This window comes from Musa acuminata, chromosome BXJ2-7, assembly GCF_036884655.1.
Source record: "Musa acuminata AAA Group cultivar baxijiao chromosome BXJ2-7, Cavendish_Baxijiao_AAA, whole genome shotgun sequence".
Taxonomy (NCBI): domain Eukaryota; kingdom Viridiplantae; phylum Streptophyta; class Magnoliopsida; order Zingiberales; family Musaceae; genus Musa; species Musa acuminata.
The window spans coordinates 9797525-9824409 of record NC_088344.1 but is presented as its reverse complement, the minus strand read 5'-3'; the positions used below and the strand labels follow the sequence as shown (position 1 = coordinate 9824409).

Sequence of the window (26885 nt, the reverse complement as noted above, 5' to 3'; positions counted from 1 at the left end):
GTATCTGAAAGATTGATGTACATTCTTTAATAAGAATTATACGGACAAATATACTATTTTCAAACCTTACAAAAAATAGATATATAAACCCTTTCACAAGATAATCCAAGCAAACGCATGAACAATGCATCGCGAACCCATTGGTCGACGACCTGTCGGCACCACTTGGTGGGACCCACCACGAGTCTTCGGTTTAAACAATCAGAACCGTTCATCTCAAAACCAAGGGTGTCAGTGGGAGTACCCTTGGAACGGCCAAGATCAGTCCATCCTCCTCGCGCTAAACATAATGGAGCCGTTGTCTCGACCTCGAACGCCATCGTTCATCCTCGGCTTTAGCCGCCGCGAGAGCTTTCGAAGCCTCACCGCGAAAGGGGAGAGCGAGAGAGTGGGAGTTGTTCAGGGCGTCCCCGCTTCCTACTTCCTCTTCGACAATAAGGGCTGTGATTTCACGCTAGGTTTGGATCCCTTCTCCATCCATCCTCTCTTCAACTTGCATCAGATGCTTGGCACCTCGATAGAATTTCAAGAAAATGTTGCAAAGATGCTTCTTTTCTTTTTGACTTCAGGTTTCTTGCCTTTTTTGGTCACTGTTGTGGCGTTCATGATGTTAATATCATGTTTCATTTGCTTCTGTTTTGACTATGGGTTGTTGGGGTTATTTGTATTATTTTCTTGTCCCTCTCCATGGACACGCGCAGAGATATCTTTATGCGATTTTCCGTTTGTGTTTTGTTTTATACGAAACTACAAGCTTCTCCGCTGGATGCATCTTTACAACTAACTACGTGGGTTTCTGCTTGCAGAGTGAAGCCATTTGTGTGTATTTTCTTGAAGATGGCGCTTAAATTTGAGGTAATCGGTCGATTTCGGTGTTACATTTTGTTCCATTATGGTCTTCTACCGCTATCCTCTTTTTAACATGGATAAGTGACTGGGGCGTAATATTACTCTATTGGTCTAGATGAATTTATTGAGCGAGTTCGAATCTCCTCTTAATAATCTTATTGATGATTATAGGTTATAAATAATTGTTATTTACATATTTTATTCTTTTATTGATGAAGATCCTTGAATACTGAACTAAACGTGATCAACTTCTGCTGCTTCATTGTCCATAGGTGTAGCAAAAAATCCCCAGGAGCAGCAAAGTTCTGAAATAAATACATTTTCTTCTTCTGAAAGGACCCTTCTCAGGTTAACGATAAGAAATATGTGAATTGATGCAGACCCTATATTGTAGGACTGAGTTCCTGGAAACGATTGAAACTAAAAAAAAATGTTTGATGAAAAATAAAAAAAATATTATACAAGAGTAGGTATTGGTCGGCTTTTCCACCAGGGAAACTATGTTGTGAAGCACCATAAAATGTAGACTTTAAAATTTTACGTTAGTTATTGGAAAGGATATAAAATTTTATGTGTCATAATATGCTTATAAGTGCTTAAACAGGTTTGTTAAACACTAATCCATCATGGAAATAATGTTATGTCAAATCTAATGCTTAATAATAAATTTTTTTTATTATTCCTTGCTAAACATAGTAGACTTTAAAATTAACTTGTTTGTAAAATTGGAACAGGATCAAAATCAACCAAGGGTGATAACATTAGGACCTATCATATAATTTGAATTAAATCAGTGAGATAAAATCAACCAAATTTTTATATATTCTTAAAATTAACTGAATTTTTTTTATAAATCAGTGAGATAAAATCAACTAAATTTTTTATTAAAATAAAGGAAATTTTCATATATTCTTAAAATTTAAAATAGTTTTTTTTATAAATTTGATGTCGTTTTGGTAAAAGATAATTCTAAACAAATATTTAGAACCTAGAAACTAAAATTTAAAATATTAGGGATTTTTTAAAAAATTTTAGTATAATTTTTTTTACAATTTTGTTAACTTTAGAACTAATTTTAAATTAATTTTTCACAAAACTTTGCTATTGGCTTATCCACATACCTAACTGGCTTGTTAATTGGGATGGCCTCAAGGTCAAATGTGAAACTCAAATTCTAAAATTTTTAGTTGTGCAATAATTAACTCATTGATTAAAAAAGGTAGTTCTAGGTGACCCTAAACTAGGGAAGGAATAGGTCAGGTTATGTTGTCCTTTCATCTGAGAATAATAGGTTGAATAGAACCAGATCTGACTTTTTTGGGTTGTTTGTTGACCATTTAACCAATCGATTATGGGTCAGGAGTAGCTTAACTAGGGCTGATGGGCATGTTAAGAGTAGCACTAAGCCAAATTTAAACAAAACTGAACTACAGGCATCCTGTTCTTTCATTTCTGCAACCCTTTGGTGGTCTTTATAGCTGACAGGTGAAGTTCTAACTGTCGTCTTGGTGGTAGTAGGTTTAACAGGATAAATCCACATTAATTATGTGCTGGAATGTTTTTTTCTTCTTAGTGACATTTTACTAGGAAGAAGTTATGTTTATAACTATTTGTGGACAGGAAAAGTTTGAAGTTGATAGAACTTGGTTTAACCAACCATCACTAGATAAATAGTATCAACACAGACTTCTTCAAAGCACTTATTACACATTCTCTTCTATCACCTTCCTATTGTTTTTTAGTGAATGAGTTTAGGGCTGCCTACAAGTTTTACCTCGCTATCTGTATTTTTCCTTCACCAAATCTTCTATATTTCCAGGTGCTAGGAAAATTTAACCGAGCTCGTGCAGCACGATTAACACTCCCTCACTTTATTTGTCAAACACCACTTTTTATGCCTGTTGGCACTCAAGGTATGATTTTCACAATTCTGCGACATTGTATTTTAAATTGGAAATCCTTTTTCGGCAACACTATTTGTAATTTATGGTAGATGCTCTAAACATATACTCATTTTCCAGCTCTATATGAAGTAGCTCACTTTTTTTTTCTACTTCAGAGTGTTTTATTGTACAAATTGTTTAAGTTGTAATGACATTATGAAGAAATACCATCCAGGTTCAGTTATGATTTTTTTGATTTTATGACAGTGTTCTTGTAATGACATATACTCTTTTATGTGCTTTTTATGCAACTGCATTGTGATATCTTATTTCTGCTAAATTTGTAATAGATTCTGTTTATTGGGGTGCATGCTCCATAAGCTGGTGTGGTAACGGAGTGAATGAAGTTATCATATGGAACCTTGCTGCATATTTCTGGTGATGGACAAGTTTCTGTCTCATTTTATTCTTACCTTAGGAACACTCCTAATAATGAGGAATTTTGCAACCACTCCACAGTAGTAGAATCCTTTAACTTTCCTAGAAATGTGGAAACCTCCAGCTACTCTTTAACAGAAAATACTAGAAAAAAATACAAGTTAACAGATAAGAATGTAGTCGCACATTCTATCAGACAGTTAAAATGAAAAAAATATTTAATGCATGATTTACTCTTTTTTCTTTTAGGAAAAGGATGGGGTAATTATCATTTATGTGTATACTTAAGAATGACAATGTATAAAACTATAAATTATATACACTTATGTCAATTCATGTAGCATGGCTGTCTCGTATATCATGGTTGACTGAATTTAAGAAAAGTCACACAGATTGTTTTAAATTTATGACTTAAATGTGCGATGAATGCAAAAATATATCACGCTTGATACCCAAATAGCTTTTAAAAATAAAATTGACTCTTAACTCTGCAAGTTTATTCACTTAAAATTAATGTGGTTTGATCTTGTGCTACTAAAGCATAACAGTCAGCATTCCTACTGTAGTATAACATCACAGGGTGGTGTCTTGTTAATGACCTGAAATTGTATTCCATTGGGTGTATGTTGACTTTATGACAAGCCCTGAGCACTGCATAGGGTGCATCATTAGATTGAGCCTCATGCCACTGTTATGGTGGTGTGGTATGTGCAATTCTTTGTGATTCCTATCATACATCTAACTCTTTTATTGTTTGTTTGGCAGGTACAATAAAGGGTTTGACTAATAACCAGCTGGAGGAAATTGGCTGCCAAATCATACTTGGAAATACCTATCACCTTGCTCTTCGTCCTGGTGCTGAGTTGATCGATGACTTGGGCGGTCTTCACAAATTCATGAACTGGAAAAGAGCACTTCTTACTGACTCGGGTGGTTTTCAAATGGTTGTCAATCTCCTGGAACAATATTCACATATTAAAATGCCCTATTTGGTTCTTTGGATCAGTTATTGCATCACTTTTTATTTCATTTATTTATGTTTTTTTGTATAATGTTACACTTATATGTTTCCTCTGTAGGGAAATCTAGGGGTGATATCATATGCGTAACGGAAAAACATAAAATAAAAACATAAATTTCTTAAAAAGGTGTTCATCGTTATGTGAAGATTGGTGAAACCCGCGAAACTTAAATCTACGTGTGAGATAGATGTGTTTTACCTAGGGAGATCGTATATCCCTGAATCCCTATAGATCTGTAGGAGAGGATGAATGAGGTCAAGCGTCCTCTCTAGCGGTGATCCACACAGCAGGGCTGCAACGACTTTCCTCAAATCGCTGCTCAAATCTTCATATCTACTATCTAAGAAGAAGGGAAGAGGTGAATAGGAGGTGACAATCAAGAAGCCTCTAGCCTATGGGTCTTTGGTTCCCTCCTATTTATAGAGGTCTAATGCCTACTTAACCATAATGGATCCTGCCCTATTGGGTATTGGATCTTCATCCGACTACCAAAGCCTCTTAGATTAGTGGATCTCTATCCAATAATATTTCATTGGCTTTTATTGGATCTCATCCATAAGATCCAATAATTCATGGGCTTCTTGGATATCTAATAAGATAGGAGTTCCAGCGGATATCTCATATCTGAACCTCTACTCGTCGCAATGCCTACCATATGTGTGTGACTCTCTAGGCCTAATATCGAGCTGGCTGTGAGTCATTCTTGTCAGAACTCCTTCTGGCTCAGTAAATTATTATCTTCATAATAATTCATTTGACTCATCGACTGCGGACGTATTAAGCCACTGCGTTGTAGCCCTCAGACGATACAGGAGAATCCAATCCTTTGGACCTGTTTGTTCTCAGTTACCATGTATCTATAGTCCCTCATCCATCTAATATCCCAGAGACCGTATACCGAGCATGGTGCTGTCAGACCCATACGATTTCTATTCGAGTTTCGCTCTAATCGGATTTTTCCGGATAACTCATTCTCTTTCAATCCAAATGACGCTGACCAGGGATTTGTTTGAGCAAGAACACATGAGATGTTTTTCTCATGACACCAAGAGCGGATGATCCTCTATCGATACTCAATAGCCCTCGTAAGGTTGATTGTCACTCCCGATGACCGATCGTGCTAGATCTGAAACTTCCAAACATATAAGTCTGATATCAAAGAGTGGAGTCCCCATACAGGACATCCTTGGTGTCTTAAGTCTAAGGACCAGGTACACCACTGGGACAACAAAATCACTGTCTAACAATGAGGTATCATTAACCATCTAGCATTCCATGAGCGGATCAATCAGTGAACTTATTTTCCAATGAGCACCTGCACTGTAGCCCTAGTATCCCCACACGAGTAGCTATGAGACCAATTGCCTCCATCATATGGACGGGTATACAACACACCAATCTATCTGGTTATCTCAATGCCCTTTTTGAGTAGTTTGTGTTTAAAGGTGAATCGGTCTCATTATCGTTATTTCATTATGATCCGATTCTTATTGCACAGATCTATGGACATCACAATATATGTATGCGTATATGCAACAAGCAATATAGAGTGATAAAATGATAAATAATATAATAAATAAAAAGAATGTGTATCATGTCACACGTGTCATCACTCACGTGATTGGCTTGCAGGGCATCTATGACTAGCATCCTCTATACTACTATTGTTGGAGGATATCCTCTTCCAAAATTTTGTTTTGTATTATGACTACTGAACAACCTAAATATAGTTAATTTTTGCTAAATAAAAACCAATTCTTCTTTGTGAGTTTTTGTAAAGAGACTAAAGAACTTAACTTTTAATAAGACCGGTTAGTTAGTGCTAATGAACCAGAAGAAGTACATTGAATTCCACTATTAGATGCTTTTTTTGTTGTATCTTGTGAGTTATTTTGAAGACTTTTTGTTCCTTATAAAATCCTTTTCTTTTTCACTTGATTAATCAAGAATATAGCATATTTTCTAGAATGAGGTTTCTTGAAATTCATTTGAATTTCTCCATTGTAAATTTTGAGAAGCCGATAAATATAATAGTAAATGATGGCCAGCATTATGTATATAAGCACTGATATTTCAGTAGCAAAAGAACGAATCTAAAGGATTGATCTGTTATCTTAAAGAGATTTGTAGTTCCTAACACTGATTCACTTTAGTTGCTATATAAACAAAAAGATCAAACGTTTGGTTAAAGTTGTCTATCTACTAGATATTGAAGTTGCAGTCAATGATTAAAAAGCAGTCTGACTGGGCCAAGCCAATTGGAATTTACCAGTCTGATCAGGATCAAACTGGGAATTATGTCTTGGTTCGATTCAAAACTGGGCTTAGTGCCGAGTATCCTTACATAACGTGTTCTATGCATATATCCCTAACATGTTTGTCTGTCCAATCTGACACCTGCTGGATTAATGTCTGGTAGTTTAACATAGCATTTGCATGTGCCTGTGCAAGTGTCACATGACCCAATGGACCAAGGATAGGAAGCTTAGGATACTTTTATCTTATGGATTAAATTTAATTGATAACCTGTGGCCTCTTTAGTTGTGTACCTTAGTATTCAAGAGCTTAATGGAAGTCTTGATTGATACAGTGCTCAATATGGTGACTAATGAAGGTTGAGTCTTTTTTCTTTAGACAACAATTAGGCTAATCCTAATTTAAACAGAAGGGTTATTGAAAGTTGTTCTATATCCAGTTTATCTCTCTGTATTATGCATGTGCCACAACATGTCATGTCTTTGGCTCGATTCATCATCGTGTATACTTGTCTATTATTGTATATTTTTCTCCAGTAGAATTGGTATTATATTGTATTGAAGAATTTACTCGACTTGATTAGTGCTTATTAGATAAATATCTTTGTGATAGAAAGCAGTTTGGTTTTAGTTTTACAAGATAACATGGTCTTGATTGCTAATTATTTTTTAGATTTGAAATTTGACCAAATTACTTGTACTGCTTTTGCAGGTTTCCTTGTTGCATTTGGCTGACATTACTGAGCAGGGCGTGACATTTCAGGTAAGAATTGAAATTCATTTAATAAATCATATTATTGATTCTTGTGATGCATTGTTTATCCAGATAGTGATTACTGTTCCAGCATAAGAATATTGTAATGATTAATGCATCACAGAAATTGTAATTATTAAGCATATAAAAATTGTAAGTTATTATGAAAAATGCATAAAAAAGTGACGCAGTGGTACTTATTGTGCACTCAAATCTTTATTAAAGAGTTGGACAGGCTTCTTTTGTTGCTCTGTTTCTACAGTTTTAAGACATATGGGCCCGTTTTGTATGTTTATCTCATAGGTATTTCCTATAATCCCTAGGTTTCTAGCCAAACACCTCTAACTCCTGCCTAAGAAGTTCCATCCTCAGAATATTTTACCCTCAAATTGATTTAAATTCTGAAACTCTGTTGGTGTGAGGGTTTGATAGAGTTTTTAGCTGAACACGTCTAACTCCTGCCTAAGAAGTTCCATCGCCAGAATATCTTAACCCCAAATCAATTTGAATTCTGAAACTGTCTGGTGTGGGGATTTGATTTGAGCCAAAAACTCAATATTTCACCCTCTTAGTCTCAGGATTTTAATCCTAAAGGTGCCTATGCATGCTTAGAATTCCACTATTGAACACAATTCAATCCTTGTTTGTAACTTGAAAAAACTCCTACTTGGAACTTTTACAGAAATCTCATAATTTCAAATTCCTGTACCAGATGGGCTTTAGTAAATATATAATCATTGTTATAAATATTAACATAGTTATTTTTTTTATCTTTTTTTTTTCAACTGCTTTATATTTCTCTTTGAAATCACATGGTTTTCCATTGCTTCTCTATGTCAGTCTCCTGTTGACGGAAAGCCTATGCTTCTAACACCTGAAGAGTCGATACAAATACAAGTAGGTAAACCTTAGCATGTAGCTAAACTTTTGTTTTGTGCTTTAGTCCTACAAGTGGCATCACTTTTAATATTTATATTCCATTTTTTCTTATTTGATTGTTTGCACTGACAGGCTTATCAATGATCTTATACAAATTGAATACCCCCTACTGTCCTTTTGATTGAGTATAAATGTTGTAACTTGTAACCCAAGTTTTATTTAATTAATTCCATTTGATTGATAACTTAATTCAGCAACTGGGTGGCATTTATGGGTGTCACTTTGGGATTGTTGGGCTGGAGTGGTAAACAATTGTTCCAGCAATTTGTGCACATTTTATAGTTAACCCAACCTTGGATCAAGTCCTGAGTTTTAGGTTATAGTTTTCCTTGAATTTTTGCTCCTTTTTCTTGGTTTGAAGGGTTGGTTCATTTGGATTTTATGATGCAAGCAGGTTTTGAGTCTAGCAAAGGATGATAGATATATTTTTTGTGTCCATACTTTGTTTCTTTTGAGATAGTGGTGGTGGTGATTCACAGGTTTCTTTTGAGAGAATGTGTAACTAAACAACAAATTGTTAGGGTTACTGTTATCATTACCAAGTGTTGCTGCTCGGCATGTAAGGTTGCCAATAATGGTCGTTCAACTCTTTGGCAATCTTACAAAATGCAAGAGTGATTAATCAGTTATTGTTCCCTTCATAACCTTTGCCTGTTCATGTCCATGAATACTTAATTCTTTCTACCCTATTAATTTAATGACTTCTTTATATGTGTATATGACTATATATCATATGTTATACTTTGCAAAAAAAATTGCAGAATAAGATTGGAGCTGATATTATCATGGCACTAGATGATGTTGTGAAGACAACCATTACTGGTCCGCGCATTGAAGAAGCTATGTACCGTACCCTTCGTTGGATAGATAGATGTATAGCTGGTATGCTCAACTTACAAGATGATTTATTTTTTGAATATGTTATTATGTTTGAAGGGACGGATCAAAGCAATGTTCGCCGTTTGTAATGTATTGAACTAATATGTAGTGGTATTTAACAGAAGTATTAACTAACACCTAGCCCTTGCAAAATCATAGGTAACAAACACAGAAAGAATGGAGAACATCAAGATTGGCATCTACTATCACTATGTTTACGCAAAATTATGTGTAAATTTGTTGCTAATTACATAAGCTTGGTATAATTTGTAAATATACACTTGATTAGGTCTATATTATATGAAAAGTAACAGAAAATTAAATTGGAAGAAAAAAGATAGAAAATAATATAGTTCAATATTAGTAAAGTGCTTTGCAGTAAGGATATAGTGCATGCTTGATAGCTTCACAAACATTTGTTATTGTTAAATAATAACAGAAACCTAACATACAAAAATTGATGTATTAATTGCTTTGATTTTGTTCATATAACACATGAAAGATGACAGCTAATGGTCAAACGAAGTTGGTCTATATGATCGTGATATAATAACAAAAGATAAAAAACTTGATTACATCCACAGCAAGTGTAATAAGAGGCAGTAAGATCATAAATTATAATTTGTTTGAAGGGATTTATTGAAAGAATGAGGGTATAAGTTAGCATAAGATCATAAATCACATGAACATGATAAGTTAGCATAAATGCAGAAATCTTTAGCTAAATAGAATGAGGGTATAAGCAAACATGCAATTCCCATCCATTTTTCATTTAAAAGCCTATTTCCATTTATTGCAAACATGCAGGAGGCAGTATAGTTGTTTTTTAAATGAACCTTTTAGTGAGATTAATTGGACAACAATTATTGAATAAACCCTGTTCAGAACATCACTAGTGCAAGGTATGTACTAGAATTTGTATGATGTTTAAAGGTAAAATTCACCATACTTTCACAAAAAGAAAGAAAAAGAATAAACTATAGGAGAAGAGTGAGCAAGCAATTTACTTGCTCTTATTGTTGAAATGTTCTAGCTTTAGATCTCTGCTTTATTATAAACATCTAAAACCATTGAATGCAATCTTGGGTACTGGACCCATACTGGTCATTGACTGCACCAGTGTCGGTACAGTCCATGCTGGCATTGCGACACATGGAATCCTGGCATGTACCACAATACTGTTTGATTTGGGAGGGTGGGAAGGAAAAGGGAAGAAGAAAGGAGAAGGAAGAAGGAAGGGAGAAAGGAGGAGGAGAAGTACTACTAGAGAAGAGGCGGGTGGATGGGTGGCGGCAGATGATGAGAGGGTGACATGGAGAGGGAGATGGCTTGCAAAACACAAGCCCTAAAGGCATCATGGCCTTCAAAGGAATAAGAGACCCATTAAAGAAAGAACAGATAAAACCAGCCCATTTCACATCCTGGTGCATGCTCGGACCAATACATATAATATATTATTGTCAATCTTTCACACTTTTAGCACTCAAACAAGACACATCAAGTTGTTTTAGAAACAAGAAACTTTTTAAACACACTGTTATGCAAAAGACAGTATGTGAAGTCACTGCACCAAGAAAAATTTGCTTTCGCATTACTTGTTCAACTTTTTTTGAAGTACCAAATGCAGGCTTAAAGAAGTTGGAGAAACTGCATCATTCATAACTTGTAGAAGAATTTAGCCATCTATTATCGACAAATTTTTGTTCACAACACTTTTAATATGCAAACAAAATGTTGCTTTTTTGAAATATAAAACTATCATGCATGAAACAGATTATGTGAAGTCACTGCAACAAAATAATGCTTTTGTATTATTTTGTAATCATTAATTTCATTATAACATTTCTTTTTTCACTAGAGCACACCATCGGTTCGATCATAGGTCAGTTGGTACTTCCCAATCAAATAGTATCTTTGGTTGGACAATGGTCATACTACATTCAGCAAATCATAGGATTTGTGTAACTATCATCACATTGTATGTACCTGTAGCTGACTTGCAATATTATCTGTTGAAGATACTAATTCTTTGGTTGCTGTACTGGTTCTCCTGAATTCCTCGTGTTTATTCTTTGACTGGGACACAAAGCTTGTCTTTTTATTAAACAAAATAGTGAAGAGCAGGAGACTTTAAGATTTTAATGATCATACATATTGTTGATCTCAGTATATCATAAATAAGTTACACAAATTGATGATCTCTTATGTATTTCTCATGTATATTTTGCTATACGTATTCATGTATTCGTGCATTTGGACCAAGTAAACTTATTTTTGGTTAAAAGCATAACACAAGTTTTTGTGATAATTCTTTTTTTAATAGTAAATTTGTTATTTTTTTACTGTGATATGTTGGGTACATTTAACAACAGCTCATAAGAGACCTGATGCACAGAACTTATTTGGAATTGTTCAAGGAGGATTAGATCCAGTTCTGAGGTGAGCTGTATAGTGCATTTGAAAGATGGCATGCAACCAAATTTAATGTATGTCCTTTTTGTATCTTGTAGAGTTAAATCAATACTAATAAGCTTGTATTTCCAGAGATATATGTGTCAGAGGTTTGGTGGATCGCAATTTACCAGGGTAGGCTGAACATCATCCATGTTAAGTTCTTGCTGATTGTTATTACTGTGTTTAATCTTTAAATTAACTTAAGATAACCCCAAATAGCTGCAACATGAATTGTTGTGTTTCACTAATTTGAATCAGGACAGTCTTGTTAGCTAGAGATGTGGAAATTTGAAACTCTTTACATATACCATAGTTCTGAAAGTTTGAAACAACAGAGTTCATTTTTTTCCATGCCTTGCTTCTTAAGTTGTTATGACTTGACTATTTTTTTGCTTTATAACTAATTTACTATACTTGTTCACTCTTTAATTGAAAGTTTCTGAATCATTGTGAAAATTTGGAGAAGTTGAAATTCTTAGAATGCTCCATCTTCAGATCATCTCCTTGGATTCTTCTCAATGTGTAGTCTTAAATTTATGTGGGTCTCAATTGAGGCAATCATTCACTTAAGAGGAATTCTCACTTCAAACACTTTTTTTTGTGGTATTTCAGTTTGTATCTTGCTTTATTAAAATTTACATCTCGCCCCTAGATTTCCCAACCTAATCACAATTTAGCATTTTAATGCTAGCTACTAACATAGAGAGCTCAGCCCAAGGTTTAGTACTGGTCGGATACCAAATTCCATGACTTGTTGGATCAGTATGACAGGCAATACACTGACCCATACCATCCAGGATCAAATAATAAAAAATTATAACTGGGCAGTATGTGTACTGGTATCAAGCTATAAATTTTGAAACTGGTACTTAACTGGACTGATCAGTACCTCACAGGTACAAATCAGTGCAATTGGCATTTAAAATTTTGGTTTAGCTAACCTTTGGATTTAGCAAATATTTAACTTGGTAAACCTTTAGCAATTTAGCCAATATATAATAAACCTTGGTTTATAACATATCTTTCAAGAAGCCTTAAAACTAACTTTAAGCCACTGAATCAATTTGAATATTTTACTTGTGTCATGCAAGAAAACTTTATGGTTCTTGAATGCTATAGCATCAATACATGTGGTCTGTGCCCTAGTTAGGATGTGCTATCATAGATATTGCCTATTGCCCAGTATGACCAATTTATCATAATTGTCAATCCATAGAACTAACTAGAAAGAGACACGGTTTAGCTCTCAAATCGGTTTGTAGTTTGGTTGAAGCACAAATTTTGTTGCAAAGCTTGCAAGAGAGGAGAGAACAAGCTTTTCGAGAGTGAGAGGTGCAGTGTGACAAAGTTTCCTAAGAAAGAAATAATATTGTAATGAAAGGGGAAAGGATAGTGTATTGGGGTAGTTTTAGACTTTTAGGTATATGACCTGACACTTGAACTTGTCAAGAGTTTGAGTTTGGTTGTGTTTTTCAAACTTAGGTTTTTCCGAGTTTCTAGAAACAAACCCAAGCATGTCCAAGTTCAGTCTCAGAAAATACAACAATCCCATGTTAGTAAAGATTTTGGTGTTGGATATCTGGGCCTTTTGTCGTACATACCTGGCTTGAAATTGGTTCATTCTTCTATTTATCATACAACAACCTATATTTCTATATGTAGAAGATTAGCCATTTGACAACAAACAGCTAATCTTGCTTCCTACTGTGACAGCTATGCTATTGGTGGTCTTGCAGGCGGTGAAGATAAAGATTCTTTTTGGCGTGTTGTTGCACAGTGCACTGCTGCATTACCAGAAGATAAACCCCGATATGTGATGGTATAGCTTTTAAATCAAATTTTCTCACTTTCAATAAAGATCAGCTTTGTGCATATGGGTTCGTGGATGAATTCTTAAACACAAGGTTCAATGAAACTGAAATATAGATTGTTGATATGAACTGTTTGGAGTGATCTTTAGCTTCTAGAACGAACAAGACTGGCAAATTCTGGAAGCTCCTTTTATAGTCACCAAATCATCATAAATTTGAAGGCTATATAATGATACCAAACATGTTGAAGATTAAGATGCTTATATCATGATCAGTATTCCGGGTATTTTGTCATATATTTAAATAATTAGTTTAAAGCACCACACTTTTTTCAGTGACTTGATGCCTAAGGTGTTTTCAGTTGGTGAAATCTGGAATTTTGGAGGATATAGATCAATTTGTACAGTTAATCACCAATTTAGATGCCCATTTATTGGATCTCATATTTGATGATCTAAGTTGGATCCATCCCCCCCCACACACATGAAACATAGATTACGTGTATGGACATCTCTTTCTCCATACTTGATAAGAATACCTCTGCGTGCTCAATTTGTACAGTTAATCACCAATTTAGATGTCCATTTATTGGATCTCGTATTTGATGATCTAAATTGGATCCATCCCCCCACATACACATGAAACATAGATTACGTGTATGGACATCTCTATCTACATACTTGATAAGAGTACCTCTGCAGGCTCAAATATATTAAGATCTGTAATTTATTTTTTGTATTTGCATATGTTTGATATGTGTCTGTATGCATTTCGATTAGTTAAGATCTGTATGCTTATATATTTTACTCCTCGGCATGAAAATAATTCACAGGGTGTTGGCTATCCACTTGATATTGTAGTTTGCAGTGCTTTAGGTGCAGACATGTATGACTGTGTTTATCCTACACGAACTGCTCGTTTTGGCACAGCTCTTGTTCCTGAGGTTAGCCTGCTAAATTTTTTTACAATTCATGTAAATATTGGTTATTATCTCACAAGCATGCCAAAAATCTCATACACTAGAATTTTTTTAATATTATGTTCTAAAATTGCTTTAAGATTCAAAGATCAGATAAATAGAGTAGAAGCTGGGAACAAGGTTTTCAATTTTAGTTACCGAATCAGAGCTGTTCCATGGCCAGTCCGGTATGAGTCTGGTCCATTTCAGTGTATCGACCTATGATATGCCAGAACATACCATGGTTTCAGTCTACTGGGGGTAGGATGAAGGAAGAGAAAGAAGAAGAGAAAGAAGAGGAGAGGAGATGTATCGGAAACAAGGTGGATGGCTGGCGGCAACTGTCGGATGTGCAGGCAGCTAGCACGCGGGCAATAGAGAGAAGATGCTCGTGAGGAGCCACGAACCCTAGAGCATCAGGCGAGGGGTCATTTAAAAGAAAAGAAAACAATGCTTAAACTAAAAACTAGACCGGAACGTCCGAAATAGGACGGTCTGCATACTAGTTCATGCATGGACCAGTAGACACCCGTCGGTATGGACTGGTCTATGCAAAATTGATTTCCTTAGAAAGGACCAAACATATAGGAATTAGGAAATTTCATTCAAGACATCGGGCATTGCTCACTTTGTTCAGGGTACTGATTTTTTGTCTGTTGTTCTCCATTTGCCATATTCATTTGTTTAAGTCGTATATTCTACCACATGAATCTGAATGAAACAACAATGCATGCATAGTTCCATTGACACAAATCTAAATATCTGGACTAAGAATTCCTAAAGAGCAAGCCGTGGTGCCATGGAAAGGTTGCTTTGTAACTTCGGTGACCAGGATTCTGCTCATGAAATCAATCTCTCTGTTTGTAGTGACAAGGTTTCTTGCATTGGCCTTCTCTAAATTTCCACATTGGCAGGAGCATCCTGAAAATGTGCTGCCTTTTCTTATTTAGAGGGTAGGATGGGTAAATAAATACACACTATAGTGTGATGTATTGTACATTGATCAACTGAATTGGAAAGGTATGTGGATGAGCTGTGGCATCTAGTCAAATGAAGCTATCCTTTAGTCCAAGCTCATTGTGTGTTCCATTTGTAATTGTTGCGATCATACTTTTCTGCCACTGTCAATGTAGTTTTGTGTTTCCTTGCTATCTCAGAAGCCACTGTCAATGTAGTTTTGTGTTTCCTTGCTATCTCAGAAGCCAAAATATATGGATTAGCTCTGGTCAGATGATCCAGTTACCATGTTGTCAAAAAATCTTTAACCAGGAGCATGTTCATCTAGATCACTTTGGCAATTATTTTTTATGTATCTCAGTGTGATATTTTGCAAATTGCAATATTCCATCATCTTTTACTTTTTGTCTTATGAAGGAGCTGATTGTGCTTTTGTTTCTTCCTTATGTAGGGGGTCTTGAGGTTGAAAAACCAAGCCATGGCCAACGATGAACGACCTATTGATTCAACATGTACATGCATGGTAAGGCTCCATCTGACCTTCCTTGATGAATAATGTCAAAAACTATTACACCGTGGAATTGACCAGATACTGTTCTTTGCAGGTCTGTAGAAATTATACACGAGCTTACTTACATTGTCTTGTCACAAAAGATGCAATGGGCTCCCAGCTGGTGTCCTATCATAATTTGTCATATATGATGAGGGTAAAGACACTGCTTGTCTCGAAGCTGAGATATGTTTCTGATCATATATAAATATATCATTGCATGTGACAAGATTACAATGTTTATGTCCATGTACTTCTTTGACATCAGTTTCCTGCAACTAATATCTGGTAATATGCTCCTCCTGTAGCTTAGTAAGGATCTTCACACATCATTAGTGGAGGGCCAATTTCCAGAGTATGTTGTAATTCTTTTTCCCAATGGAGTGTCATATATATTTACATAAAACAGCATTGTGATTTAATTGCCTTTTTTTTTTATACTCGCTTCTTCAGGTTTGTACGAGGTTTTTTACGTGCACAGGTCTGTTCTTTTTCCTACTTCCACTATGAAACATACTCCATCAACCCTCTTTTTTCCTTGTCTTGTGGTGTTTAAATTCCTCATTAAACTTCTCTCAATCAAAAGGCAATGACAAAAAAATTATGAATCATGCGTAATATCTACGATCTTGCTTTAGGCGGTTTGGCACTAACTTGCTTCTTTTTTTGTTTTTTACAGTTTCCGAAAGGTAATGTCCCAGAGTGGGTATGCAATGCAATGGAGGTTGCAGGTGTTGACATCTCTACCTGCTGTGCTCCCATAACTTCATGACATGATTAGCCAAAAGTATAATACAAGGCCCGACTGATGAGATTAGTTTCTTACACAGATTAGACATTCATTAATCTCCATTATTTCTCTCACACCAAGATTCTTTAGGCTGCAGTATCAGTTTTGTATAAGTATGCTGCTCGAGTAGGAAAACAAAAGCACAACCAGGAAGTTGTGTGCATATTGTTCCAGGGGCCATCGATAGCCCAACGCTTGGCATCGTTGCTAAGTCAAAATCAACTTTATATTGTAACACCTTTTGAGAAATTAATCTATGGTTTTGTTGGTTCCCAGATTCTGAGTTTGTGTTTCTTTTGGATCCAAGAGAAGGTGATATTTGATTTCAGTATTTTGCATATTGATAAAGAGAGAACCTTACCAGTTAGTTAAAATTACCTTCACCATGCTTCTTTCTCTAAGAACATAAATTCTTTTAGAGCAGCAAAGAAAGATAATCCAAGGGAGAAAATTCTGTTGCACCTTTGCAAATGTCACAAGACATACTTTATCGTAGTAATAATACAAATGTCATATATGCACACCTCTCAATCATTAAAAACTACATTTTTACGCACTCTTAGACCAATTGCTAGCTTTGACAAGGACTAATTTATATTTACAAAATAAGACAATACTGATTGATTAGACAGTCCGTCGCGACCAAAAGTTTTCGTGTAAGAACCCATATGATTTTGAAGTTTTGCATGGGCATATACATGATTCGAGCTATCATATGAGATATTATGATACTTGGTACACCAAAAATGTTCTAGAAAGGATGATTACATCCCAAACGACGAATCCGTTGCATACTAATACCAGAAAACATATGTTATGAATAACAATCAATGACAAAATGCTCTAACATATTGCCAAACATAATATGGCAAAAAAATAATAAGGAACACAAAACACTATGTTATATGGAACTCGTTTGTTCGTTTACTTTCGATGAAATTACTGAGCTGACCATTGAATTCATATCCATATATATGCCCCATCTTCTCTCTTTTGGTCTCCAAATATCTTCTGTTCTCTTTAGTAATTGGAGTTAGCAAGGGAACCCTCCCAGAGATGCTGAATCCATAGCCACTGAGCCCACCATACTTGGCAGGATTGTTTGTCATCAGTATCATTGTTCGAACACCTAGGTCTCGTAATATCTGTAGAAAGGAATGAATTTTTGGAAAGCACTAGTCGAAAGCCATAGAACAAGAGATCAATAGATAGTAAGTCCGCATGGAAATCAATGTGAGAGCTCAACAATATATCGTCGTCAACATAATCAGGTCTCAGGGAAACATCCATTTCAAATGTATATGGTTCTACCACAAAACTGCTATAGAGATTTACAGAACAACTAGAAAGAATTAACACAAAACATTAGGTTTTAGTCATACAGCTAAAACTAACATCATTGTATAGGTAAAAGATAAGGAATGCCCGAGGGCACTGGATATTAGTAAGCAAATCAGGTGTATGCAATACTTCAAAAAAGAAAAAAAAAAAAAAGGCAAAAGACATGGCATATAGTTGACACTAAAAGTTTAAAGGGACTCATAAATTCAAGCAACAAAGACACATCTTTTTTAGTGTAAGAAAATATAAATGCAAGGAATCCACATGCCGGCCATGCTGTCACTTGACAGATACAGCACTATTATGGTATGAGAGAATCCAACGGAGATGTGCCGGCTGGCACATTGCCCATGCAAATCAGCAGAACTCCCCCATGCTGATTTGCACCACCATATATGTGGCAAAGTGAAAAATACTATAACAATACTGATGAGATAGTGAAATTGCTCGACATAGAGATATGAAACTATAACAATCAAGAGGTTGAATAGATTTCAAAAGTGTAGAACAAGTCCTTATGTGGTAACTTAGTAATCTAGAGGGCATAAAATGAAACTACTACGTTTTCACGATAAAAAAGCTTAGCCTATTTTCTGTCTTACCAGTGCACCAATGCCATATTCCCGTGAATCTACAGGCAAATGTAACTCCTCATTGGCTTCCACAGTGTCACGCCCATCATCCTGCAAGTTGTATGCACGAAGCTTGTGACCAAGGCCAATGCCCCTTCCTTCATGCCCACGAAGGTATACCAGCACACCTCTGCCAGCTTTTTCAATCATTGCCATGGCCAGTTCAAGCTGATTGCCACAGTCACATCTAGCTGATCCAAATATGTCACCAGTAAGGCACTCAGAATGCACCCTTACAAGGATATCTTGGCCATCTCCAATATCTCCCTGTTTAAATTGAAAATCTAGTGCTTACATGTCAATTAATATAGGAAATATTAGTAAGTTTGCACAAGCAGCTAAACATGAGCACTATAATGATAAGAGGATGACAGTTCAGTGTTATTTGGACTTAAAGGTTCAGCTCCAAATGTATTCCATTCTGATGTTTCACAAAGCAGCAATAAGAACAAATACAACTGGTGCTAAGATTATATTATTAAGGATGCTTACTTTCACCATAGCAATATGCTCCATTCCATCAAGCAGAGATCGATAGCAATAGGCCTGAACAGAGCCCCACTTCAAGGGTAAACGTGCAACAGAAGCACGTTCGACCAACTTGTCTCTTTTCCTCCTATATCTGTCATATTATCCCATGGTCAGAATACTAAAATTTATCACAGGTTTTAATTAAAAGAAGAAAAGATGACAAACTGAAAAAGGGTTGTTGAAGCACCTACATTCATGGCACATAGATCATCAACAGTTAATATGAATCCAGCATGACAACGTATGTCCAATTATTGTTCCTAATACTCCACTCGGTATAAGTCAAAAAAGAGTTTTATTGACTAAAGTATACAATATTTTTCAGTTATAAAGATGGAGGGTTCCAACATCAAATGAAATATATCTGTAGGAGTTATGATCATTCTTGAGTAATCAAGAATGAGATTCCAACTTCTAATGTTAATCCATTTCACCTCCAATATTAAGGCAACCTCTTCTACCTATAGATACTTTTAGATAAGTTTCTTTTACAGTGGATACCTGAATTCCAAGTATGGCTCGTAATAATCTATCCTCTGGAGCATACGACGATTCCTTTGCTATATGAGGCATTAATTTACCTGCTAAAATATCAGTTGTTTCTCCCCGAGATCCCAGCCTCACAACTCCATTGATGTGTGTCATGACAAACAGCACTAGAACATGACACACATCAAAAGCAGCTGTTTACTCAGCAAATGACCTAGCATTTACTAAGATGGAACTGCAGAATATATATTATTTAGTGAATAAACAGCAAGACAGGGCAAGAAGCATTTTAGTCTTCAATATAATCCATTAATATGCAATTAAAAAAAACAGCTGATGCTAGAGATATTATTTAACAGAAGAATTTCCAATAAATGCTCAAAGCTGTTTTCTGATACTTCTTATGGAAAGTATTCCTAACTAAAAATACTTTGAAATTTTAGATTAAAGAAAACATCAGCTAGAGACATGTAAAGATCATACATGTTTATGCTGCTCAATGGACAACTACTTTGGTAACCAGGGTTTGCTTCCATGCACATTAGGCCATGATAGCTCATAATAGGCAGCATGGATCAGTAACATTTTGCCTGCAAGGTGTCCGTTCATTACCAACATGGACCTAATATGCAATGCATTAATCTTTATTGTTGCTATGTTCCAGCAAAGTTCAACGCCAATGGTGATAATGATGACAGCTTGCAAGTGACAAAAAGATAGCGTACCTAATCAAATCTGCAATTGAGATTATCTTTAAATTCTCTTTCTTTGCAAATTCACGTAGCTTTGGTAACCGAGCCATGGAACCATCTTCATCAACGATCTCACACAGAACTCCAACAGGGGGTAACTCAGCCAGCATAGCCAGATCAACTGATGCTTCTGTATGCCCAGCTCTTCTTAGGACACCACCCTCCCTGTATTTCAATGGAAAAATATGGCCAGGACGATTAAAGTCTTCAGGATTTGAATCAGCTGATGCAAGCATCTTAACCGTCTTTGCCCTATCTCTAGCAGAGACACCAGTGGTTGTACCTTCTTTAGCATCCTAAAAATAACAAGTTCCACCAGAATGTAAAATTGTAACAAACCGAAGCATGATAATGAATAATTGGAACTTATAACTCAAGAATCAATTATTATAAGCAAATCAAAAGTAGTTGTCTGCAGGCATTAGCATCTTTAAAGGTGAATATAACCTACTCACCAACCCCAGATTAAGAAACTTAAATCAGACACTTTTACCTACACAACCCTTGTTAATGGAGATAGTACAACCAATTACTTGACAGAGTAGAAAAATACACCTCGGAATCATTAAATAAAACTAGAAGACAACTAGACAGATGTATTGATTATGCAACCTGAGAGTAAAAAGAGAGAGAGAATAGAATAGTTGAAACTTCAAAAGCCATGAAATGTGTTTCCCAAGATGTAAAAGGAGAGGAAGATCTGACTCCTTAAATTGAATATAAAAGTCAGAGGCAGTCTATAATCATTCCTGTCATCAGTTCTAAAAGGATACTAACATTGAAGGTAATGATATACAAAAGGATGTCACTGTAGCAGGCTTAAGTGAATAATTAGTTTCTATGAGTACCTGCATTTCATCCTTATTAATAAAAAGCACCATCAACCATCAAATGAAAAAAATAACATACCACAGAGACAGTGAATGCAGTGCACAACTTCTCCTCATTTTCTTTATTTGAAACCATAAGAGGAAGCTCTAATCTCTCAAGGTCTTCTGTTTTCATGCTCACACATACAATTCCAGTCCCATGCTTGACTATAAAAGCCATGGCCTCTGGTGTTACCAAAGGTGCAGCCATTATAAGATCTCCTTCATTTTCTCTGCTTTCATCATCGACAACAATCACAAACTGCAAAAAGAAACAAACATAAGCCATAAATCATAAGGAGAACAAATAGCTGGAGCCAAATTGAAAGAAAACAATATATTTGATCAACAATATGATCATAAAGACAAACCTTGCCTTGACGGATGTCCTCGATGGCCTCTGAAATAGGGGAGAACCCTTCAGTAGGACAATCTAAATCAAGTTCACCATTTCCAATTGAAAATTCATCAACAGCTGGAGTCATATCAGAAGCAATTGTTCCATGGGCACTTGCGTCTCCTCGAAGCATGGCATTAGCAGTTAAACAACCCTGTTCAATAATGGTACTTTGTCTTGGCAGCATGTTGCCCTCACTAGATCTTTGTACAGCTGCATTTAAAGCAAAGCATGCAGCTTTCCTGAAACCATTTGAAGTCCTTTGATTTACTGCAAATTCACTATAGTAAAACCCTCTAAACTCTTTGAAAGAGCTGGATCCTCTTGAAATACAATGCACCCTGTTTATGGTGAGGACAAGAAAATAATGAATCAGCGAACCACTGGGGACAATTTCTCACAGTTTTGCTTCATGAGTTCTATCAAAAAAGTTGAGAGTCCATGCATGCATTTCAAAAAAAAAAAAAAGAATAACAAGATAAGAATTCAAATGACCCTTTGTTTTCCGGTACCAATGGGTTTAACTGATTTGGCACTTAGACTGTATATGCTACAAGCTACAAGCTACCTTATTTTTGCCATTTTCTCATGCTTGTTCCGCTGTTTGTTTGTATCAACGGAAATTGGCCTCAACAATGCAAGATGTATGCCTTAAAACTTCACAATGCAAGAATATCTTGGATGACATAATAAATTAAGCTTCTAATAGGTCACAAAAATACAGAAATCATTACGCATAACTAAATATAGTCACCAAATTTCATACACAACCCTCCACAAGTTCAAAAAAGGATATTAACATGGGATTTCTTGCTAATTCACAAGATTCTTGAATTAAATGCAACAATAAACATAAAAAGAGAAAATGTGAGAGGGAGACGGAGAGAGACGGGAGCAGATCTTACCGTGGACGAAAGAAGACAAGGACAGAAGAAGAAGAAGCGACAGAAGCCATTCCCGAGTGTCACCTCGTTTGACCAGCGGCTCCCTAAAGCGTTTGTCCCGTTCCTCCTCCTGCAAAACCAAATCTAAACGTTCAGCTCCACAATCCGTTCAATATCTTTCAAACATCCATCAAACCTCAGAACCAAAACCGCCAAAAATCAAAGACCTAACCATCTTGGACGCTTCCAAATACATCAATCACAAGAATCCCTACCAAGTACACCTAGCCTCTCTGGCTCAATCGCAGAACCGGAGGCGAAGCGGTGGCGATCGAGAACCCACGGCTCGTAAGAGAGGGCGGCAACTTTCACGGGGTTCGAAAATGGCAGAGTTCATAACGTATATATAGCGTCCGTCCATACGGCCCACGCGTTACCTCTACCTAATATATTATTACCTATCGCAGCTCATAGAGGTTGCATCAGTGGGCCCCGCGAACCTTTCCTGGCTTAACAACACGGTGCGTTCGACCACGTTTGTGGGGGTCACCTTATCTGATGGTGGGCCCGACACATAAGACCGATATTGCGGAAACGTATTTGATATGTACGATGTGGTAGCAATCCACCACAGTGTGATTCGGATCATGATCTTTCGGATGATTTAACACTTGTTGCAGTATCGCCGGATCATGATCTGCACTAAAATAAAAGGTTCCATTTCCACGCGATAGGTTTTTTTTTTAATTTCTTAAATAAATTATTAAGTTTTCAAAATAATAATAATAATAACTGTCAAGCCATAAAGAATATGTAAAAAATAATTATAAAATTACATATGAGAAAGGCAAAAAAAAAAAAATATTTTTAAGTCAGAAATGCATTCTAGAAGTCTTCTACTACAAGAATATCTGCTAATGATAGAATGAATTCATAGAAATCTTTTTTTTTATTTTTTGAATTCATAAAAAACATAACCAAAAGATAGAAATCTTCTGTGGGCAATTAAAATAAAAGAATAAAAAAATAAAGCTTAGTTTATGAGTGCAGATTGCAGTGGCTGGTGAACAATCTGCCCACACCATAGTGTTCCTGAATCATCTCATCAGAAACGAGGATCCTGACGAAAACAACAATATTATATTCATACAACTCTCTTATTCATCATGTCTTTGACAAGAATGAATGCTAATGACCCTTGATTTGGTTATTGCCATGGTGATAATGAGTCACATGGTCTTCCCTAGTTGGTGATTTTGAGAGCATATGGGAAAATATTGGTCCAACCACACTTGGTTGGTCACACTGCATGCACAATGTTGTCGATTTTAACTTGGTCTTTTTCTTTTCTGTTTTTGACTCCTGATGCTTAATTTACTTCATATTCCTGCCTAGCATGTCTCTGGACACTCTCTCATGCACTGTGCAGTGAATTGTCTGCTGCAAATTAATGAAGAAAACCAAAGTAATAGTGAAGAAAGTGGAGTTCTTACTGCAAGAAGTTTGTGTGTGTGTCGTGATAAATTGGTGTGGACTGTGTTCTTAAGTGCCAAAAGTTTCTAGGCTACAGAAGAACCTTATAGTTCGAGGAAAGTAATATCTTCTTTTCCAAGGAAATTGTGCGTGTAAGAAGACATAGCTAGATGGAACTTTTATCTTCCAGTCCAAGAGAGATAAGAAAGAAAACACCAAATGTGGACGTCTTCTTTTATCTTCCAGTCTATTACTGGGAACACCATTTGACATCCCCACCTTTCCTTTCTTTCCTCTCCGTTCTACTTTGCCTGGCTCTTCCTATTGTGCAGGAGTCCACTAGCTATGTAGGGTGGTCCCATGGGGTCCATCAATAGGTGAGCAGAAAAGAGCCATGGCTTTGGACCTTGGGAGAAAGCTTTTGTACGTGGCTCCAAAGCTCGACTGTGAATGATCGCTTGTGGGTGGCCGGTACATGTGAACTTTGGTCCCGTTGGTTGCCCACCTTGGAAACGTATGGACATGAAAGGAGTGTGCATTACTTTCCTCTCGATTCTTCTCTTTCATGAACACATTTCTTTTAGATTAGTTGTAGGATCTCCTGAATCGATGAATGAATTCACGGTAGTATTTAGATGAACTTCCATAATGATCATTGATCGATGAGAATTTTGTCGAGTTCAATGTCAAGCTTCAGTAATGGAAATAAACATTAAGTGTTTTATACTATTATAGTAAGAACCGAGTATATAAGATTTAAGTTTAAAGCTACCAAGAAAACAATCGATGATCCTTTGTCATGACTACAAGTGCTTATGCAACACTCTTCATCTTCATGAACTCAGCCATATGGTTAGCCTTGTGACACTCGAGATTTAGTTCTAGATCAGACGTGTGAGGTCAATCAAGTTTGTTTACAGGATTATAATGGATATTTTGGAAAGATAATTAAGATTTATCAAGATAATAGGTAAATTATCTGGTGTTGATGAATTCACTTTAAGGGCATGGGGAAATTGTGAACTGGTGTGGGTCTGCTACAATATAGGAACTGCTGCATGGTAGCAGCAGTGATGAACAGATTTAGATGCTGTAGAGAAAGAACATTTTGAGGGACAAACACTGTGGGTGGGTCGGAGATCAACTAGTAGATTCTAATCACGTCTCACTTGGCCAATGGAAAGCTTTAGAAGAATAGGTACCCCGTATGAGACAGAGTCTGCTCCACTGGAAGTAGATCATGGAGATGCATGCGAGTGTCGAGGCACAGATGCAAACACCTTGAGATGCTGCACCTGTGGTTGCAGTTCTTGGGTTTGATGACCACCATAAAATATTTAAATAAGTGGTATAACTATATAATTAAATGAAGCGCATGCTATGCATGAATTATAATATAACATCGTATGATATAATATGCTGGAAACTGAGCACAATGACTCATGCATAGTGTGGCCTTTAATTAGACTCCACCTATCTGATCTTGGAAGTCAACATGAATTTTTTAGTGGTCACCCTTGATACAGACACTTCACAAGATGATCCTGTCATCCAATTCCTCTCACTTCTACTTCTTCTGAAGTGCAACATGTGAAATAAGTATGAGATAGAACATGTAGGAAAGCTTGCTCTAGTGATTCAACTCTCTTCAACACAATATTTGCAGAAAGAGACACGGGAAATCTCAGTCACATGCTATGATAAACTTCTTTGGCTTGGAAAAAAAGAGAAGACATGAGCATTTAATTAGAACTTGTACTGAGGGTTGAAGCAAGCTTCTGAAATGGCTGCAATGGTTCTGATCTGATAGCTGTGCTTGTCATTAATTATTAATGTTCCTAATTAAAAATCACTAAGGTAAGGAAACATAAAGATTTGATCTACTTGATCCTTCTCTAGATGTGACCAGGGCAGGTTTCTTATGTTAATTAAATGTGCATGGATCAATCCATGTCTTTTTTTCTTTTTAATATGAAGACATAACTTCTTAAACGTGGAATTAGCTATTAATATTTAAAAATATTAAAGTATTATTTTTTGAAAGATTTAAATTTAAATTTTTTTATTTTGTTAAATAAATAAATTAGATAAAATTCTAAAGATAAAGACCTTTTAGTTTAAATTATTATTCTACACCTAATGATATCTATATTTATAAATTTATCTAAATCTAAGTGTTTAGACTATAAGGCTCAAAGTGAAATAGTAGTTCAACAACATTCTTTTAGAAGTTTAAACTAATTTTTTTTTTTACTTTTGTTTTAGTTTCTTCCTTTCTTATTTAGTTTCATATGGTAATCCCTTGTTATTATAATTTGAGAAAGGATTGTATTTACATGTGATCTTTCTCTGATATCAAAATTACACAAGTGATAATCTGTATTTCAAGATCACTTTGATAAAGAAGATAATCTTGTTCTATTGGAGATTACAATAGTTGAGTTGGTAAATTTGGTACTGAAACTTTTTAATAAGTCTAACTTCAATATTTGAAAGACTTATTTAAAGTCTTATCTCATAGGGGAAGATATATGTGATGTAGTTGATGACAATACAATAGATGCTATAGATAGAGACATCATAAAGAAATAGAGGATATTAAATACAAAAACTGAATTTATATTAAAGAGATATATTTCTCATAATCTCTTTAAACACTGGTTGCAAATCAGGCTTAGAGATTTGAATCATTCTTGATGCCTTGATCAATAAAAAGAATATAGTTTAGTTTGAATTTTTAGTTATTTTTTAATATTAAAAATTTATATTTTTTAGTTATTTTTTAATCTAAGGTGATCTATCAAAATTTTAGTTATTTTTTAATATTAAAAATTTATATTTAGATATATCATTCTTAAATCTAGATATACTTAATGAAATATTATATTATTTATGGTCTTCAAAAAAATATCTTACAATTATTCAAGGATGAGTTCAATAACCACCCTTAATAAAGTTGAAATATTTTTTTGCTTTTC

General features: G+C 35.5%; 2 protein-coding genes across 2 annotated transcripts; one reads left to right on the top strand and one right to left on the bottom strand.

The window, feature by feature from the left end:
• Positions 1-308: 308 nt before the first annotated feature.
• On the top strand, positions 309-16814 carry LOC135617118 (uncharacterized). The gene is made up of 16 exons (XM_065117052.1): positions 309-458; positions 807-855; positions 2669-2762; positions 3936-4114; positions 7160-7210; positions 8042-8098; positions 8902-9022; positions 11392-11458; positions 11564-11605; positions 13187-13292; positions 14117-14227; positions 15651-15722; positions 15805-15906; positions 16058-16104; positions 16203-16230; positions 16429-16814. The coding sequence occupies exons 2-16, from the start codon at positions 838-840 to the stop codon at positions 16519-16521; spliced, it is 1188 nt and encodes a 395-aa protein (XP_064973124.1). The 5' UTR covers positions 309-458; positions 807-837; the 3' UTR covers positions 16522-16814.
• A 410-nt stretch (positions 16815-17224) lies between these two features.
• LOC135617117 (probable bifunctional riboflavin biosynthesis protein RIBA 1, chloroplastic) lies at positions 17225-22803 on the bottom strand. Its single transcript, XM_065117051.1, has 8 exons — positions 22710-22803; positions 22456-22564; positions 21525-21891; positions 21194-21415; positions 20258-20580; positions 19005-19134; positions 18483-18779; positions 17225-17684 (listed from the first exon to the last, which is right to left on the bottom strand). The coding sequence occupies exons 2-8, from the start codon at positions 22503-22505 to the stop codon at positions 17436-17438; spliced, it is 1638 nt and encodes a 545-aa protein (XP_064973123.1). The 5' UTR covers positions 22506-22564; positions 22710-22803; the 3' UTR covers positions 17225-17435.
• Positions 22804-26885: the final 4082 nt, after the last annotated feature.

Excerpts from the sequence above, each read along its gene's own strand:
- LOC135617117 (XM_065117051.1), bottom strand. The coding sequence starts at position 22,505 with ATGGCTTCTGTCGCTTCTTCTTCTTCTGTCCTTGTCTTCTTTCGTCCA. Across the intron at positions 21,892-22,455 it reads CTTGTCTTCTTTCGTCCACG|GGTGCATTGTATTTCAAGAG; the intron begins GTAAGATCTGCT and ends CACCATAAACAG. Across the intron at positions 20,581-21,193 it reads CTGCATTCACTGTCTCTGTG|GATGCTAAAGAAGGTACAAC; the intron begins GTATGTTATTTT and ends TGTTATTTTTAG.
- LOC135617118 (XM_065117052.1), top strand. Across the intron at positions 13,293-14,116 it reads ATAAACCCCGATATGTGATG|GGTGTTGGCTATCCACTTGA; the intron begins GTATAGCTTTTA and ends AATAATTCACAG. Across the intron at positions 15,723-15,804 it reads ATTCAACATGTACATGCATG|GTCTGTAGAAATTATACACG; the intron begins GTAAGGCTCCAT and ends TGTTCTTTGCAG.